We start from the raw sequence: 18048 nt of genomic DNA on the forward strand, positions 1-18048 counted from the left end.
TCTGTGCAGGACACTGAGAGTTACTCTCAGGATCTGCAATACAAAAGACTTGGCCTTAACTAGGGCTGCTGCACACACGGTTTTCAGGCTGTGTTGGTTTATTTACCTCATTCCTATTATTCTACCAAGATAAAAGAAATTTGTGTAAGCCCTGTACAGGGAAACACCTGCATCCACCTAGGTTGCTGCACTGATTTAATGTCTGTTGGTTTCCATCAGCCTTTACAAAAGCTGTATAGGGAGCAACTAACTTGCAGCTGAAGCAAATTAGTTCCAGCTTCAGACCTTGTTTCAGGAAAGTATTTAAGCATGTGTTTTTGTTTAAGTATGTGCTAAGTCCCTTGACTTCAGTAGGATTTAAACACATCTAAAGCACCCTTCCGGAATAGGGATTGTTTCCTGAGTGATCTGCTGGGGCCAGATTGAACCCTGCCCTGATACAACCTTTTTAGCTTCTTCCCCATTATCCATTGGAAAGGAAGAACAATTTAGCACCCTTAAACCAGATGAATTGAACCTCAAACAGTAGAAATCTCTGGGGTAAAGAATAGCTGATAGATCATTCTGTCCAGGGCCTGTTTATACCCAGTTATCCTCCATGCCATGGCAGGATGGATCCCATGGCCCAATGTCCCAAATGCTTAGGTTTCAAATGTTTTTGGCTGGTAGACTTTTATTGAATGTCATCTTCCTGATTATGATTCTGGATAACTGAACTACTGTGCTCTGGGCATGCTTCAGGTGTGCAGCGTATTGGAGAGCCTGGAGCAAGAATACAGACGGGATGAAGACTGGTGTGGAGGCCGAGATAAACTTGGACCGGCAGCTGAGATAGACCATGTCATCCCTCTGATCAGCAAACATCTGGAGCAAAAGGAGGCTTTTCTCAAGGTCTCATTTCACTTCTCTAATAAATCAGGAAAACTCCTGAAAGCATTAGTCTTGAAAGCATTAAGTAGTCAATTTAGAGCAGCATTGGTGAGTTTGAGAGAAGGCTCTGAGGTATAATTCCAGTTCAGCTACTGGCTGGCTGTATAAGCCCTAAACCAGTTTCCCACTGCTGTTATAGGTGTGGATAAGTGTTATTATCAATGCATATCTCAGAGACAGGTCATCAGGACTAATTATGTAGTATTTGAATTGCACTTGGAGGCTGTTAGTTGTGCAGGTTCTAAGTATTTATTCTCAAAATTGCTTATGATGAACATTATAAATGACAGATATTATATGGCATTTTTGTGCTGGCTTATACAAAACACACAGCATTTCAAATTCTTTCCTCCAAGCCAGTAACTAATGAACTAGAGACAACTGAAGCAACTGTGTCTCTGCAGGGCAGCACCAGGACGGAGTCTGAGCTTTCCTCCTGCCTTCCAGGTGCTGCTTTGTAAGAACTGCAGAGCTGACAGGCTGACAAGTCAACTGGCAGCCAGCCTCTCACCTTCCACTAAAAATGATACACAACCTAAAACTACTCTGGCAGGCAAGCCTTAAAAAGTGACACCTATTGACTGTACGTTTTGGAAGCAATGAGTACATTTCATGAGAGAGGAGTTAGCTTTGGCTAGGTTGAAAATCTATGTGATGTACTAGCTCTTTACACACAGTTGTTTTATTATTGGCATTAATTTGCCTTAAGATATGAAATCACCAACTATTTTCAAAATGACTCATGTATTTTAATACATTTATTAGTTTATTAGCTGAAGTGTGGTTTGTTGACTCTTAGCTCTTGAGTTCCCGTATGAAAGCAAACTCCCTCTGCAGAACAAGCAGAGCGCTCTCTCGGGTTACCCTTGCTTTCTTTCCTCATCTTTACTAACTCTTCTTGGTTGGGGCTGTTTTCCTTAGGCTTGCACGCTGGCACGTAGGAACGCTGAGGTATTCCTCAAGTACATCCACAGGAACAATGTCAGCATGCCCGGAGTAGCAAGCCATACGAGGGGGCCTGAGCAGCAAGTGAAAGGTTGGTGCGCTGATGCAATGACAGCATTGAAGGTGTTTTGTTTGCTTCCCCCTCTGCTGTACTTTTGTCCTAAAGTTTGTGGACATGCTGAAAAGGCATCTAGGATTTTACTGCCTGCTGTCACTGAAATGACATGTGTGCCTGACACCTTTAGGAGCAGTAGTGAGGCCTCTCAGAAGGTAGTCCCTCTTCTTCTAGGCTTTAGTCCTTATACAAAACTCTTGCTATTGTGAGTGATGGTGGGAAAGAAAGGAAAGAGCCTTCTAACATGGGCCTTCTCTAGCCTCCCTTGTCAGGTGATGCTGTGCAAGAGCAGATGCACTGTGCCATCCCCCATTATGCAGGCAATCAGTTGAGATGGTCAAACACAATTTTGCCCTAACATCACAGAATGCATAAATAAATAGGCACATGTCAAACACAAGGTCAGGATGCATCCTGTTGCTGCTGAGCACAGGAGAAAATGTACCCCAAACTTACTTGTCCCTGGGATCAATCTGCTAGTTTTTGTCCCTGGAATAACCCTGGCATATCAAACAATGATCCATCTGAGATGTTTGAAATGCTTCCACTCATCTGCTTAATCGAACAGCTGTTAATCTGTGTGTAGCAATGCTGCAAGGTGCTGATAAAAATGAGCAAAGCAAATCTGCAGAACTAAACCATTTTTTTCTTATTATTGGCTTACTTATAAAGCTGCAGAAAGATACAGGTTAATAGCAATGCAACCATTATATATGTGGAAGGGATGGAACCTTGGCTGGTTGTACACAGAAGATGAAAATACTGTAACAAAAAGATTATTTTTCTTCCTTTCTGTTGATACCAGTTCCTCAGTGTTAATCTGATCCACACATCCCTCCCCCCCGCCACTGTCATGAGTTTGTCTACCCACAGAAAATGTCTGGAAAAACTGTTGAAGATAAAGATACTTGCAATATGTTTGAAATGGACACTTTAGTTCGGAATAAAAGCACTGTTTTGTAGAACACTTACTGTGCTTCCAAAGCAAAATCATTAATATGGAAAAAAAATAGTTTTACTTGGCATAAACTGTTTATACAGAGACCTGATCGAGGAAGCCCATCACAAGCTTCCAGTTAATCTTTCCAGTCAGAAAAAATTCCTGATGTCCCCAGCAGCAACACCATGCAGGCTTCTGAATTCTGCCATTAACTTAAGAATTGCAATTTTTTTTGACAATAATAAATGTCAGACTTGCAAATTGGGAGGGATGTATCCAAATGCACTTGCTGCCAGCAGAGTTGGTACGTAAGCAATGAATATCAGTAAATTTAAAAAAAGGGCTCAGGGTGAGGGGATTATTTATAGTGTGCTGTCAATGATCATAACTCAGTGTAACTGGTTGAGAAGCTGGACCCAATTGTTTAATATAATCAGTGCGGCTGCTGCCTGGGCTGAGTTTGTCTAAGCCCCCTCTAGTGGATGTTCCACTTTAAGGATGAGGAAGTGCTATCTGCGGAGGTAGTTACCGGCTCTCTGATACTGAGCTCCATACGCAGCAATACTTGGGATGGGCCACGGTGCTGCCAATTACACACGACTTAGTGCACTTTCATTAGAAAACCCAGATTTAAAAATGTTTGTCACTGATATAATGTCAGTCTCTTGCAGTTTCTCTGTATGTATCTTCAAGTTAAACCCACAGTACATTTTTTAGAGCTAAATCAGGCCCTTTTATGAAGTTGATATGGTCTGGCTGAGCACTGTTGGGTTTTGAAGGAGAACGTATTTCCTAGACCCCAAGGACTAGCAGCTCTCTTACATGCCTGTTCTGATCCTGAGTGTCCGCTGCATCCCCTGCGCAGGGAAGAGGTTAGGGGATCGATATGCAGGCCCCAACCCAACACTGCGCCCCAGCAGTTACTGTGCAGGGAGCACGCGGAGACGCCCTGGGCAGCACTCAGCTGTACAAGAGACCTTACCAGGTACAGCAGCCTGGAGACTCTGGTCTCTTCTCCTCGTAGGTCCTGACTCTTCTCCTTCTAGGTCAGCCAGGACCAGACTCCTAAGTAAGCAACAGGAGAGAATGGAAGGGCTGGCAGTAACCTACGCCAATGTATTTAGTGGGGTGCATCCCAAACTCTGTTCTAGCATTTCTTCCTTTACTAGATAACCCTGGAATTGCTTTTTTTTTTTTTAAACAGCCTTTTTGATCCAATACTTGTTTTTAAGAAGCACTATCTCAGGGGCCTTGCCCTTGGGAGTTCAGTCCGGTCAGAGTGAGTAAATTCAGCTTTTTATGGCTTATTTTTGCATGCATTCACAGAAGCACTAATCATGCAGTCATTTTCCTTTGCCCTATAGCCATTCTGAGTGAGTTGCTGCAGAGAGAGAACCGGGTCCTTCACTTCTGGACCCTGAAGAAGCGGAGATTAGATCAGTGCCAACAGTATGTTGTCTTTGAACGCAGTGCCAAACAGGTAGCGTAAAAAACCCACGTTGTCTGTCTGTCTTGACAGTGTGTAAATACTCCTTGTATCTGTGTGATGCCTCTGTGTGGAGTTTCTGTTGCAACCCCTGGTTGTTTTAAAGACTGTAACTTTCGGCAGCATGGAAAATATGTATTTTTAAAGCAGTCTAAAAAAACAAAGTCCCTCAACCAAAAGCCAGTATTTTTGCCAGGACAGATTCATTCCGAATTTTATTCATCTTTTTGAAAATAAATGCAAGAGCAAACTTGTTTTACTCAGCTATTGCTGAATGAGAAAACTGTTTTCTCCATATGCAGAGCTGTCTGTATATAGGTAGAATTCCCTACTCTCCTTTTTCTCCTAGGAAACATACAGTACCTTGGGCACCCTCTCCCATCTGCTTTAATTAATGTGTTCTTTTTATGTGTTCCTAGAAAGTGTTTTACTACACACAGTATTAAGTCCCAATGGACCTGATATCCTTCATTTGGCAGACTTTTGTCAGAGGATTAGTTCTTGAAATACAAAGACTGTTTGTTTTGTTTTTCCTTTGGTTGTTCTTGACATTCACAGGCCTTAGACTGGATCCAAGAAACAGGCGAATATTACCTCTCTACTCACAACTCCACAGGGGAATCAGCAGAAGAAACTCAGGAACTCCTGAAGGAATACGGGGAATTCAGAGTACCTGCCAAGGTAAACAGTGACATGAATCTAATTATGGCGTCTGCCTTAGCCTATATTTGTGGTCCTCTTTCAATGCCTTAGATCTCTGCAATAATATTCTCTTGATTTTGTATTTTCTTCCTGGCGTTCCTAGCCCAGAAGTGAAATTTCTTTTGAGAACTGTGACATTTACTTTTTAGCAAGACATGAGCACAAAAAGGAGGTTTTCTCTGTTGGTCTGTTTTGGTTATGAAGCATTTTTGCTCTGATCAGAAGCAAGGGAAAGTTCGTTTGCATGTAGTGTTCACAGCAACCTCATGCCTAACTGAGATGTACCCATCCTCCATCCTCAAGCGATCATACAAGGAGAATGATACAGAATAATATAGACTAATTAATCCATAGCCTCGGAACATATCCAAGGTCATCTTGGATTCACTGTCTGTTTCTTCTGTCATTACAACCACAATTTGTTTTTATTAATTCCAGATGGACTGATCACGGATGATCATTCATCTCATTATAAATGTTCCACTGATCCCAGTGAAATACTTTAATACTTTGTAAACTCTGGGGTGAGCATTTTTTAATACAAAGCTGCATTACCAAGAATCTATTATTAATTTATGTGGAGCAATTCTGAGAAATCTGGGGTTTTGCAAAGTAATAGCGACTGGATCTGCTTCAGACAAATTAATTCAAACCATATAGGTAATTCAGAGACAGTGAATCCACAGGGGTATTAGCATTCACTGATAAGGATCTAAATTGCAAAGTCAGACTGGAGCAAGACACAGCTTTGGTATTACATAGCTTCATCTCACTCTGTCCTGAAATTGATCTTCTGTAATCCTTAAATTCCTCATTAGGCTGTCCATGTTTGCATGGGTTTGATTCACAGAGTTTGTGTTCTTTCTCATCTCCTTCTTTTTTCCTGATTTTGAATGTTTGTGAAAATAGGGGATAAACAGCAATGGATAGAAATGAATTTAATCAGACAGGATCCGTGCAGCATTCCTTTAACAATACTTCTGGACTCTAACCATCCATAATCAGTCCACTTCCAATCATGTACTATTTTATCGCTTAACTTTGATCAGAATAATCCTGATTCATTCTGAAGTTTCCAAGCTATTTCAGCTTGTGACTTAGCACAGGATTGGATTTTACACCTTGTTCCTTGTTGACCATTACCAGCTGTTCCTTCCACTGACACATCTAGTCCTGCTCCCCTGACTCTAGTAAATCACTTTCTTACAGCTGACCTAGAAGATACCAGTGTCACATGCAATCTTGTAAATGTATGTCACTCCCAGATGGATGCTATTCTCAAAATAAGCTGTAACTGAAAACCTTCCTGATCCCAATAGCTTGCTGGCCAAACCAAATGTTTGGAAAGCAAAAACAGCAGTAGATTTGGGGAACGAAACACCCTTTAAATACGACACGAAGTCAGATTTTTACTCCTCCATACCTAGCATTGCTTAAATACTCAGTTAATTTGCTGAGATGGCCTCTGATTCTGCTGTTCAATTGTTTTCCTGGTGACATTTCTTGAATTTAGTTTTGTGTTTGAAACCTGCTAGATGCTTTCTGGTCTGACATGCATTTGTCCATTGTGACCAGATTGCTGATAATGTCATATACCTGACAGTATGTCTCGCTTCAGGCAGAGTGAAAAGTTCTCCCCATCTCTGAAAAGCAGATCTCCAGCATCTATGGGGATACAACTGATTATTCTTCTGCTTTTTGAGAGTTAAATTTCTATAGCTGATATCTCTGTTCTTATAAGCATTTTGAGTTGGCTCAGACATAGGATCCAGGCACCTTCAATTTCTGGGATAGATTTGTAATCGAAACTAAAATTTGTCTTTCAAATTTATAACTGTCCCCTTTGTGCCAGATTTGCATGTTCCTCAACATTGAATACCATGGTGATTAAGGGGAAATCAGTGCCCAAATAGAACAGAAAACACCTCTGGAAGGTTTCAGGACTTGGTGTACATTTTGTAGTTCAGGCTTCTCTCAGTTTGCAATTCTCCAGCTGGAGCTGACTAGAAATTTTATAATCAACCAGGAATTTGGATTTAAATTCTATTTGTTTCTAAAGCAAAGATCAGTGACTCAAACCTTCGTTGGCTGATATCTGGTGTATTAATGACCTGCCTACACTGGTCAGCAGAACCACCAAGATATAGATTCAGAGTAGCTGAGTACATTTCATGATGTGTGATTTTTAAATCTTGTCTGCTAGTCCAAGGCACACAAAAAAAAAGTTTTTGCTTATGGGAAGAAGATGCGTCTAATTTCCAGTATGTTTTCCTTAAGTTTTTGTGTGTGTAGTTTCAAAAGTCTTAGCTTTTTTGTATCTCCTACAGCTTCATATGTGTCCTTATAAAAATATCATTTCTTCATATTGTACTGGGGAAAGTTTAAAGCACCTGATGCTGTGTAAGATGAAGTACACACTCTGTTTAATGATGTACATAAAATTGTGAGCTGCATCTGACTGCTATGTGAATTAAATGCAAAAGAAATAATAATGTAACGAAACTGTATTTTGGGCAGCAAACAAAAGAGAAAGTGAAGCTCCTCATCCAGCTGGCTGACAGCTTTGTAGAAAAAGGACATATACATGCCACTGAAATTAGGAAGTGGGTCACCACTGTTGACAAACGCTACCGTGACTTCTCTCTCAGGATGGGGAAATACCGCTACTCCCTGGAAAAAGCCCTTGGAATCAATACAGAGGTACTGTAAGTCCATGTCCTGCTGGCTTTTCTACCAAAGTTGAAAGTCACAGAGGGAAATGAAGGCCATAGAATGAATGCTGCAGATTATCATGTGTCTATTAGAAACACTTAAAATCCAGCTAACCTCAGAATTGTTCTTTCTGAAGAGAAAAGGCTTACTAATTTTTGCAGATAAGAAGGAGGCAGATGAAGATCAGATTTTCTAAATAAATGTTTGCGCCATTTTCAGGAAGACCAGTACTGAGAAGGAATGGGAAACACATTATTTGAATAAAAGTATATATTAATTTTAGTGTAAGCCATAATCCTGTTTTCACACCATCGTCTTCAGTCAAAAACAGGATTTGACTGCAAGTTTCCACTTTCTCATCCTTTAACCACACGAAAAAACAATCCCTGATCTCACTTCTGAGCTCTTTTAGGTGAAACAGAGCAATACAAGAGAAACAAAAATATGTTCCTCCTGCTATTCCCTCTGCAGTCTTAGGGAGAATGTCAGAGGCAGAAACACTTAAATAGCTTTCAATCAACCATCCTTCAAAATTAAGTATCAAAGAAGGATGAATAAATTCCCTCACTTACACCTTCAAAATACCTTGAAAATACTGTTCCTTGTAGGGTCTCTGTTTTAAACAACACTACTAATAGCTTTCTGGAAAGGTATTTCCATGACAGAAGGCTATTGGAAGCAGGGATTGCCTGCAGGCTCTTACTGGGTGTTGCCTTACTTTACCAGACTATTTATGAAGTCAGATACAAAGCAACTAATTTAGATGTGAAGGAGTAATTTAGACCTTTGTCTATGCGTATTCCTAGACAGAAGTAAGAATGGAGGCTTGTTAAATTCATAGTCAGTATTTTTTAAGATTCTCTCCAGTGTAAGAGTAAGTGAAGGGTAATCTCTCCCTTCTCTCCTTAGTTCTTCTAAATCTCTTTGAATTTCCTTCTTTTGGCTATTGGTAGCTTTATCCTACTTTTGTCCCTTATCCATTTAACCTCATGAGCATGCTGCCTTTTACACACCAGTAGGATTAATTGATTTTAAAATCTGTACCGTTACTGTTTCTAGGATAACAAGGACCTAGAACTAGATATTATTCCAGCAAGTCTTTCGGACCGTGAAGTAAAGTTGCGAGATGCAAACCATGAAGTCAATGAAGAAAAAAGAAAGTCGGCCAGAAAGAAAGAGTATGTCCAAAAACACTCTCAGTCTGCAATGAGACGTTATCTAACGGTGATTCTATGCTATTTGCCTGACCAGAACGGACTGACAGCCCTATCATTCCTTTCAGCTGTAGGACTATAGAGATAGGCCTGCAGCGGTAGAGCAGAAGTTGTGACTGTAGACTAGAGAAGGATTTCAGAACATAGAGTTTGATTATTACTTTTTTTTTTATTTTTGATCAGAAGTTACTTTTGGAAAAGGAAAGGAGTCAAGCACTTTGATTAGACCTTCATGTCATGGAGATAGTCGTTGTCATGATGTCTTTCCAGCTGTATGGGAAAAGTAGAATGAGTAGAAAATTTGAAAAGCATCTGCACATGTCTGGTTATAATCTAAACTCCATTGACATCAAGGGGAGTTGACTGTGGGTCTCAGTGAACTCAGATTTCACTGAAAGTTCAATTTCAAATTTCAGTGGGTGTAGAACTGATAGAATTGAAAATATTTCATGCTAGAGTAAATACTGGGAGAGTACTCTTTTATTTAAAATCTAGAAACAATTTAATTTTACAATATTTTTTCTTAGTTTTTGTGTGATAATGTTAAGGAAAGCATTTGCATAGATGATCCTTCTCAGTCCTCTGAAATATCCACTACAGTGAATAACCTTGATAAGAAATTGTTTCTACTTTAAAGACAGAGGGTATGCTTAGTCCACCTGTGGCACATTTTCCAAACACTGGACATTTCAGCTTTGAGATGCCCAGCTTGAGGCACTGAAGAGTGGTTGTTGGTCTCTCCAGAAGTTTGGATTGCCTCCAGTCAGGTACCAAGCTGTTGAAGCCACTTTAGGCTAGTGGTCTCTCCCAACTCCATCAGTATTCCCACTTAAGGCCAAGCTTCAGAGTGACTTACAGCTATATATTTGTGAAGATACAGGTGTTGTGGGTCACTCTCAAGTCCTTACTCATGCAAAAAAGCATTGATGTTGCTGAGAATCAGTTGCCCATTAAGACTGAACGTGTAAATTGCAAACCACACCACAGGGTTGCAGAAATACAAGTTGATGGAATTTTATGTAGAAAAGATATTAAAAAAAAACCTTACAAGTATGAAATGATATGTCATTCAAGGAGGTGGAATGTGCAAGGTGGGGCAGCTGAAGATTTAGAGTGGAAGTACACCGATTTATGAAGACAACAGAAGGAAGTTTTGTTTTCTGTTCATTGTACAAATGCCTGTCATGTCCAAAGCACCTAAAATACTTTCTTTTTCCAGATTCATTATGGCTGAGCTGCTTCAGACTGAAAAAGCTTATGTCAGGGACTTACATGAATGTTTAGAGGTAAGTTACAGTCTGGGGAGTCTCCAGTATTCTCAGGAAGGACATGGCACCCTGTCATGCGTTAGTAGTGCCATTTACTGTATCACAAAGTGCCAGTGCAGGGCTGGCCTTAAAAAGAGGCTGTGTGGGAGTGCCAGCCTCAGTGGGTTAACTACAGGATTGCTCTTTCCCTGCAGGAGCGCTGAGGGAAGATATAGAGCCAGGGCTGAAGAGAGCAGGCGAGCCAGGTCCTGTTGGTGGTGGGAGCTGGGTGGGCAGCAGAGCGAGTTTTTCTCTCACTGGCAAAACCATGCCCTGTGCTCCCCGCATGAGGCTGTAAATGTCTGCAGCCCTGGGGACACCTGAGTGCAAAGGTGTCCTTTATTTGCAAAACTGCAGTCATCTCCTTGGAGAGCAAAGGCAGTTCCCTGGGACTCAGCAAGGAGCAATATGTTTGTGAGTTCACCTGAAATTTGTTGGTTTACAGTCTTTTTTGAATTATGGAGCATTTCCTTAAGAATTAACACCCATTCCTTTGGATGATCCTAAGCTGGAGAAAGAGCTGGATTTGCTCTGCCAAACAGTTTGCCTAGCTATGCTGAAGGGTGTTTCTGAAGGGTCTGTGATTCTCAGGGCAAAAAGCACAGTGTATTTCAGTGCAGTCTGTCAGCTCTCATGTTCCTGAGGCTAGAAAGTGAGCTTTATGTATCTAATGCTACTGAAGTGACAAACCCAACTTTTAACTGTTTCTGCCTGCAGTTCTTGGGTACCATCAGTTGGACAGAAAAGACAGGTGTTGGCATGTTTTTGCTTTTCCTTCAGACTTTTTTTGGCATCAGAACTCTGAATTTCTCAGGAGAGCTTTTTGTGACACTGGAACATTTATTTTTTTAGCTTGTTTCTTTAATCTCAAAGTGCCTGGTTCTCCTGTCAGCTTGTGCCTTTGGCAATGAAACAGGGAGATCTATTCTTTTGTACTGCATTTACTCTCAAAAATAAGAATTGCTGATGTCTTCCAGACCTACCTTTGGGAAATGACAAGTGGAGTGGAAGAAATACCCCCTGGGATCCTTAATAAAGAACACATCATCTTTGGCAACATCCAGGAGATATATGATTTTCATAACAAGTAAGTTTTCCTAACATTTCTATTAATGTCTACTGATTTTTTTTTAAAATACATGTCTATACATATACATCTATGTGGATTCTGCAATGAACATGTGCAGTAGAATGCACACAGAAGTATAAAGTAATTGATCCAGATTTGCAAAATATTTGATTTTTTTTTTCTTTTACAAAAATGAATTACATTTTTGCTTAAACTTTGCCTGCAGCTAATTAAAAATGTTAAAGTCGTGTTACACCAATGCTTTGTAGTCCTATCCACGCTTTCCATCTCACGGCACTGTATTTATGCTTTACACATCTGTAAGATAAGTAACAGTTCATCCATTTGAGGAAGAATGGGGCACTGAGGTGGTAAGGCATATTCCTTCAGTTTTGAAGATGAGGAAATGAGGTCTTCTTGATGGATGCATAGTGTTTCATACATGTAGTATTACAACAGTATCCCTATCAAAATGTGAGAAGAGGAGACCTCAGGCTCCATTATACCTGCATGAGATATACCTCAGACTGGTGGATGTAAATCTGTATGGCATTTATTAATGTAAATAGTTCATCAAAATTAAAGAAATAAAACCTGACTTTGGGAGTTTATCATTCCTGACGTTGTTTCCCTGCTATAATGAATATAAGGAGTTATATACATAACATTTAGGGATGCTGAATCCTGTAAGTTCAGTCTGAATTTCAAAGTCTGTCTTCAAGTTACACATCAAAAGCAAAGCACTTTGAAAAACAAATCAGAAAACTCTTCCCCCTTGAAATTCTGAGAGACTTTCAGTGCTTCAGCCAGATAAAGTGGGCTGTCATATACACGTAGATATGGTCCAGCAGAGGCTGTTGTATTGATGCTTTTGTGCAAGCAGCTTCAAAGGATGTCAGGATATTAGATTCAAACTGCTTATTACATTAAAAAGGCCTTTACCCAATAGATGAATTGACTTCCAGCCCACATGAATTGCCCAGTCATATCAATAAATATTCTTCCCCCATTTAAAACTGTGCTGAGATCCCCCAGTTACCTTCCCACTCCCCCTCTCCTTTTTGTGGTGCTGTATTTTCTTTTTGGTGATCCTCACTGATGACAGATGATTACTCTCCTGTTTGACTTTTCCTCACTCCCAGCCACTGCCCACATGAACCCTTAGTGATGCTCCCCAGTTCCCTGCTGCTGCCTTTCCTCCTTTCGCTGATCCATCCTCCTCCAGGCTGCTGCTTCTGCATCATCCTTTTCCCACCACTGCTTCTAGCAGTGCTAAAATAAACTTCTCCCTTTACTGGCTCCCTCCTCTCCCTTGGCCAGGGATGTTAATGCATCCCCTGACAGAATTCAGGGCTGGGGAAACAGCATATACAGCTGCTTCTCTTTCTGCAGTTTCTGTTTCATGCTCCTCTTTCCACCCGGGCTCTACAGGGCTCTGTCTGAAAACAGAGACGTTGGTCATCGTGCAAGGTGTTGGGAGTGAGTTGATTACAAAATCTCTAATTTGGGATTTTACTACTCACCCACAAAGTGTCAGGCTTGCTTTAAATTGCTGCCCTTGCCTCATTTTGCCCAGTGTGGCCCAGTGCACTGAGTCTGGTGATAGAAAGTTGAGAGCTTCAGAGCTCCTCTTTCTGCTCATGCTCTGACCACTTCACAAGATCTTTTTGAAGATTCACTGTCTGGTCCTCATGTATGGCTTTGCCTTCCTGAGCACACTGACCCCCTCCTGAGGACTGTTGTCTTTTCCTTTCCGGCTGAGCCAGGCACTATTGTGCTCAAGTAATGAAGCATCTCTTGGCATGGACACACCTTTTCCACAGGCAGGACGCTTTTGATTAGCCTTGTAATTAAGATACAAGCATTGATCATTAACACTGATCAATTCATTGGTCATCTGCTTCTCCTGGGCATTTGACTGTAACTAATTATGTTGTTGTCTTCTTTTTTTCAGTATTTTTTTGAAAGAACTAGAGAAATACGAACAACTGCCTGAGGATGTGGGCCACTGCTTCGTCACCTGGGTAATGAGGCTTCTTCTTTTCGTTATTTATTCAAATTAATTCCTCCAGCACAGACAGAAACAAGCTGGGAATTGGTGCAAGGGTTATGTCCTCAGTGATAAGTGAGGACCAGGGCTAAACTGGAACTAGGACTGCTTCTCCCTTCACCTCTCCCAGGGTGAAAGCTCCCTGCCTTAATGCTTGAGCAACATTTTGAAGACTTTCTAGAGCCTCTGCCCTTGACCTTCACTGACCAGTGCAACTTTCACACCTGCTGGTTCAGCAGCCTGTTTAATAGGGCTGACATCCATTCCTTTGCAGGGGATTCTAGGAGGATGCACACTTAAAATCATAATGTGCCCTCTTTAGAGAATTTCAGCAATGCATGAGACCTCTACAAAGGCACAAAATCTTATCAACATTTTCCTTCAGAAATGAAATTGCTGAGCGACTGGGCTGTCTCATTCCATTACCCAGTGCCAACTGTTTGAAAATTTCCAGCAGAACTTTTGAAATCTTGATGCTAAAAGTCTTAAGGGCGTACAAATCTCCAGGAATTAGCTATGGTAATTTATTTGTATGAAAATCGTCCTCTCTTCAAAATATTTGCCAGGAAAGTCAACCATCTTGATGATTTTTCTGATGGCTTTATTCATATTTTAAAGCTGAGAATTAGTATCTTCAAAGTTGTTATGGAACATTTTCATTTACCAAAAAAATGAATGTTTTTGGACCATTTCAAACAGGTTTTTATTTAAAAAATGTGCTGGAAATATTGATAAAAGGGATTCAGAAATATTGTTTACAAAAAAGAGGTTCCATATTTAAAGAAAGACAGACACGTTTATATACCATTCTGTGCAAAATCTTCATGGCTCTTTTAAGATTGTAGTACATCGTATCAGTAATAGTACATGTCCAGAGCTGTGTGTGTGGTTATGCACATAAACAAAATGTTGCCTGCTCAGTTGCAGGATCCTGTTATTTAGATACCTGGTATCAAAAATCCAATAGGAGTCAACAGAGGCAGTCCTCCTCTTTGGCCTGCCTCCCCAGAGACCTGAGTTCAGTAATATGAAACTGCTCTAAGGCAGGAGTGCACAGATGCTTTTAATTTCCTCTTAAAAATAAATAAATTAAGAAGAGAAATGCAAAACACTCTTAGCACAACATAAAATTTGAGCCATTAAAATGTGAACCAAGGTAGGGAAGGCAAGTCTGGGCCAGGCCTCAGAAATCTGAGCGAGCCTCAAGTCAAAAAAGTTGACTCTAGCCAGTTTGAACTAGATGAGTCTCTTGCCCAGAGTTTCCGTAGTGACTTTATCTGCAAGTAGGAGATGATAGAGCCAAAACTTCGTGACTGAGACTTGAGGCCTTCTGACTTTCGCATACAATCTACGTAACCTCATCAGAGCTCTTAGAAATTATATTACAGCTGCTTTAAAGTATTAGGCCTTCCCTCTGTATGACTTGTTAAAAAAAGCCTCCCATAGCCATTATGTGATGCACCTCATCCCCCTCAGAACTGCTCAGGTAAGATATGAACTGCCTGTAATTGTTCAGTTTTTAATTTGCAGTTCTCTTGCTGCTGTGAGAGGTGGGGGTTTATCACCTGTATTTATCCTAGTGAGCCTTAATGAGAGATTGTGGGAGCAAAGTAATAGCTTATCTTGCTTTTCCCTTGATGTTTGTTTTCACAGGCAGATAAATTTCAGATGTATGTCACCTACTGCAAAAACAAGCCTGACTCCAGCCAACTCATCCTGGAACATGCAGGGACTTTCTTTGACGTAAGCAGCCGTTGCCATTTTCCTTCAGTACACATACTGCAGCTGAAACACTTCCTCTTTACATCTGAGCAGCAGATTCATTTTTGTCCTTTGGCATTTTGGTTTTTCATTCCACTGCAGATATCACGTGCTGTGAAAACTGATATGCTGTGGTGTGATGTGTGATCTTCATCAGTGTAGCAAGTCATTTGTAATGGAGACAGACGTTCTTATGGGAACCTTTGTACATTATTCAGACCCAGACCTTTCTAAAGATCTGGTTCAGATGTGCTCTTTTTTTCCGGTTTTAGTGATAAAATGAAAAGCAGATCCTGTTACATTTTATGACCTGAAATCCCTAAGTCCAAAACAAGATCCTGTCCTGCAGATTTTACTCACCCTATTAAACATTTGCCTCATTGTGTTAGTAAGAACTCCATTGCCTGCAATTAGACTATTTCTCATGCAAGCACTAAACCTGGTGATAAACATTTGCAGGCTTCAAACCCAGTTTTGTAGACTGAAAAAAATCTTCAAAGCTTTTCGGTACTTTTAAACTAAGCTTTCCCTCTGGTTTTTGGAACCTGGCTTGCCCCTCATCTATTTTGCCATGTTTTTGTGACAGCTTACAGGCTTAAGTAGTTATCTTTCTGAAAAAATACTAAGATCTCTTTTCCAAAACACAAAAATCCTTTTACAAATGTAACCACTCAGCAGGAACCAACCTGGATATAGTTGGCAGCGGATATGAATCAACTCCTCTGGGTTTAGTGTGTGCCACTGATTATAGTCTTTCAATTAAATTCAACATTCAAAGATCTCACATGAGCCAGAAGAAAAGTGATGAGCATCTTTGTCTTGTTTTAAGTGCTTTGTTCTTTGTCCTGTTACCAAATTGTCTCTCTAGAAGTAGACTTGAAGCAAAAGGATTTTCCAGGAGGTGGCGCTTGAGCCTGTTGAATGGTTTATACTGGTTCATGAGATGAGGTGGTTTTGGGCCACCTTAGGTGTTTATCTGTGTTGTTCACACAGATTAGAAAAGTGTTTGCTCTGCTGAACTTTTTCACTCCAGCTCTGGATGTGGGATGGAAATCTTCTTGCTCAATAGTGAAAGTTCATGTGTCAGCATCTGCTCTTTTGTAAGGGGAGACGTTTTTCTTCCACTGGTGGGAATTTTGCTGGGCTGCCCCATGACACCTGTGCAGAAGGAGAAAGCTGGCTATTCCCAAAAATGTTTCTGGGCCTGCAGTCTGAGTGACTAAGCTAGTGCAGAGCAACTGTAAATCCTTCTTGTCTTGATTTTGGAGGTGAAGTGTTGCTGTTGTGCAAATGGCTGCCCAAGTGGCAGGGCAGCACAGAGTCTGGCTCCTGAGTAACACAGAGGACATGGCTGGTTCTTTTCTTCCAAACAAGGCCTGGAGGTTCCCAAAACACCCTTACGAAGAGAGAGAGTTGTCTAGAATAATACCACTTAGTAAGAAGCCTGCTTGAAGATTACAAGTGTAATAAACCCCCAAATTGCTTAAACCATCACAAAGTGCCACCTTTGAGATGAGAACAAGCAGTTCTGGTTGTCTGACTGAACCCTTCCAGTCCATGGGAAATTTGCAGCTTCAGGGCTCATTCCAGGCCTTAACTGATTAGCAGAAGGAGCAAAGAAAAGTGACGTATCTTGTCTGAAACTGTGAAAAGAATTAGTAGCAATGTTATTGTAGCTGGGATGGCCTAAAGGCATAAGTGAAGCCATATCTATAGAGAAAAGCAATATCTCTTATTAGACCGGCTGATACAGGTGGAAAATTATGTGCAAGCTTTCAATTGTCAAACTGGTCTAATTTATCCTGTAGTATTAGTCTAATAAAACATGAAGATACTTCTCTAATTTATCCTATAGTACTAGTTAGTCTAATAAAAGATTAAGATGACTCTCTCCCTTCCCTATGGATCTTGCTTTGCTTAAGAAATTCAGAAGCTGTTGGTATGGTTATCTTAGCTAGAAAATGTGTAGGGAAAGGAACCGTGTGCTTACTCTTTTGATAACTGCAGTAGACTCATTATTTTGTTTTAACTTTTTATACCTGTCCTGTTCATCATCTAAGAGCATTTACTACAATATTTAAAACTGTTGTCAGTTTAGTGGTTTCAAAAATAGGTGATGCCTAATATATTTAGCAATTCTTAATATTTGTAATACCATATACTTCAGCTAACCAGATATTCTTTTGATTACTAACATATGATACCAACACCTCAGTTCTGGGGTCAGAGGGAGGACCTGCAGGGAAAATGTCCCTTTCCTGCAGTATATTTGTTTGGTTACCACATAGCACTGCTATTGCTTTCTTGCTCCAGGTTCCCCGCAGCGGGGACAGCTGGCCACTCTGCAAACCCAGTCTGTCTCTGCACAGTCTGACCGTGAGTAGGCTGCCCTGGGAGCATCCTGGCACCGCAAGGGATACCCCAGGGAGCCATTCTGCTGGGGACATGCCCTGCTCTTCAGAGAGCTGGGAGGAAGGAATAGCACTGAAATCATAATTTAGATCTTACAAAATATTCTAGAAAAACAAGTGCATTTAGCCAGCTCCAGGAAGTTCACAGACCTGGCCAGCTGAGGTCTTGCTGGCTCCCGTGGTTACTAGCTGAGTTCCAGCCGTGTGCTGGGCAGACACTGTTCCTGTTTAGAGCCAACTGTGACTCAGCTTCATGCAAATTCCATTAACCCCCAAACTGAGCCCCTTCCCTTTTGGGTGTTGTTCAGGGTACCGGTGAGAGTTGTTTCAAAAACAAAGTTGCCTAGTACCAAAAAAAAAAAAACCTGTGTGAAAAGTGGCTATTTTTTGCATCCCAGTGTAAAGA

General features: G+C 40.9%; 1 protein-coding gene across 1 annotated transcript in view; it reads left to right on the forward strand.

Moving 5' to 3' along the window:
- Positions 1 to 18048, forward strand: part of KALRN (kalirin RhoGEF kinase) — a 530846-nt gene that overhangs the window by 360701 nt on the left and 152097 nt on the right. Inside the window, exons 18-27 of the mRNA XM_067299320.1 lie at positions 742 to 891; positions 1852 to 1966; positions 4295 to 4410; positions 4975 to 5097; positions 7636 to 7818; positions 8890 to 9008; positions 10264 to 10330; positions 11329 to 11438; positions 13375 to 13444; positions 15124 to 15213. Coding sequence (XP_067155421.1) covers positions 742 to 891; positions 1852 to 1966; positions 4295 to 4410; positions 4975 to 5097; positions 7636 to 7818; positions 8890 to 9008; positions 10264 to 10330; positions 11329 to 11438; positions 13375 to 13444; positions 15124 to 15213 — 1143 coding nt within the window. The remainder of the gene's footprint in view (positions 1 to 741; positions 892 to 1851; positions 1967 to 4294; positions 4411 to 4974; positions 5098 to 7635; positions 7819 to 8889; positions 9009 to 10263; positions 10331 to 11328; positions 11439 to 13374; positions 13445 to 15123; positions 15214 to 18048) is intronic.

Source organism: Apteryx mantelli, chromosome 6 (assembly GCF_036417845.1).
Source record: "Apteryx mantelli isolate bAptMan1 chromosome 6, bAptMan1.hap1, whole genome shotgun sequence".
Lineage (NCBI taxonomy): Eukaryota > Metazoa > Chordata > Aves > Apterygiformes > Apterygidae > Apteryx > Apteryx mantelli.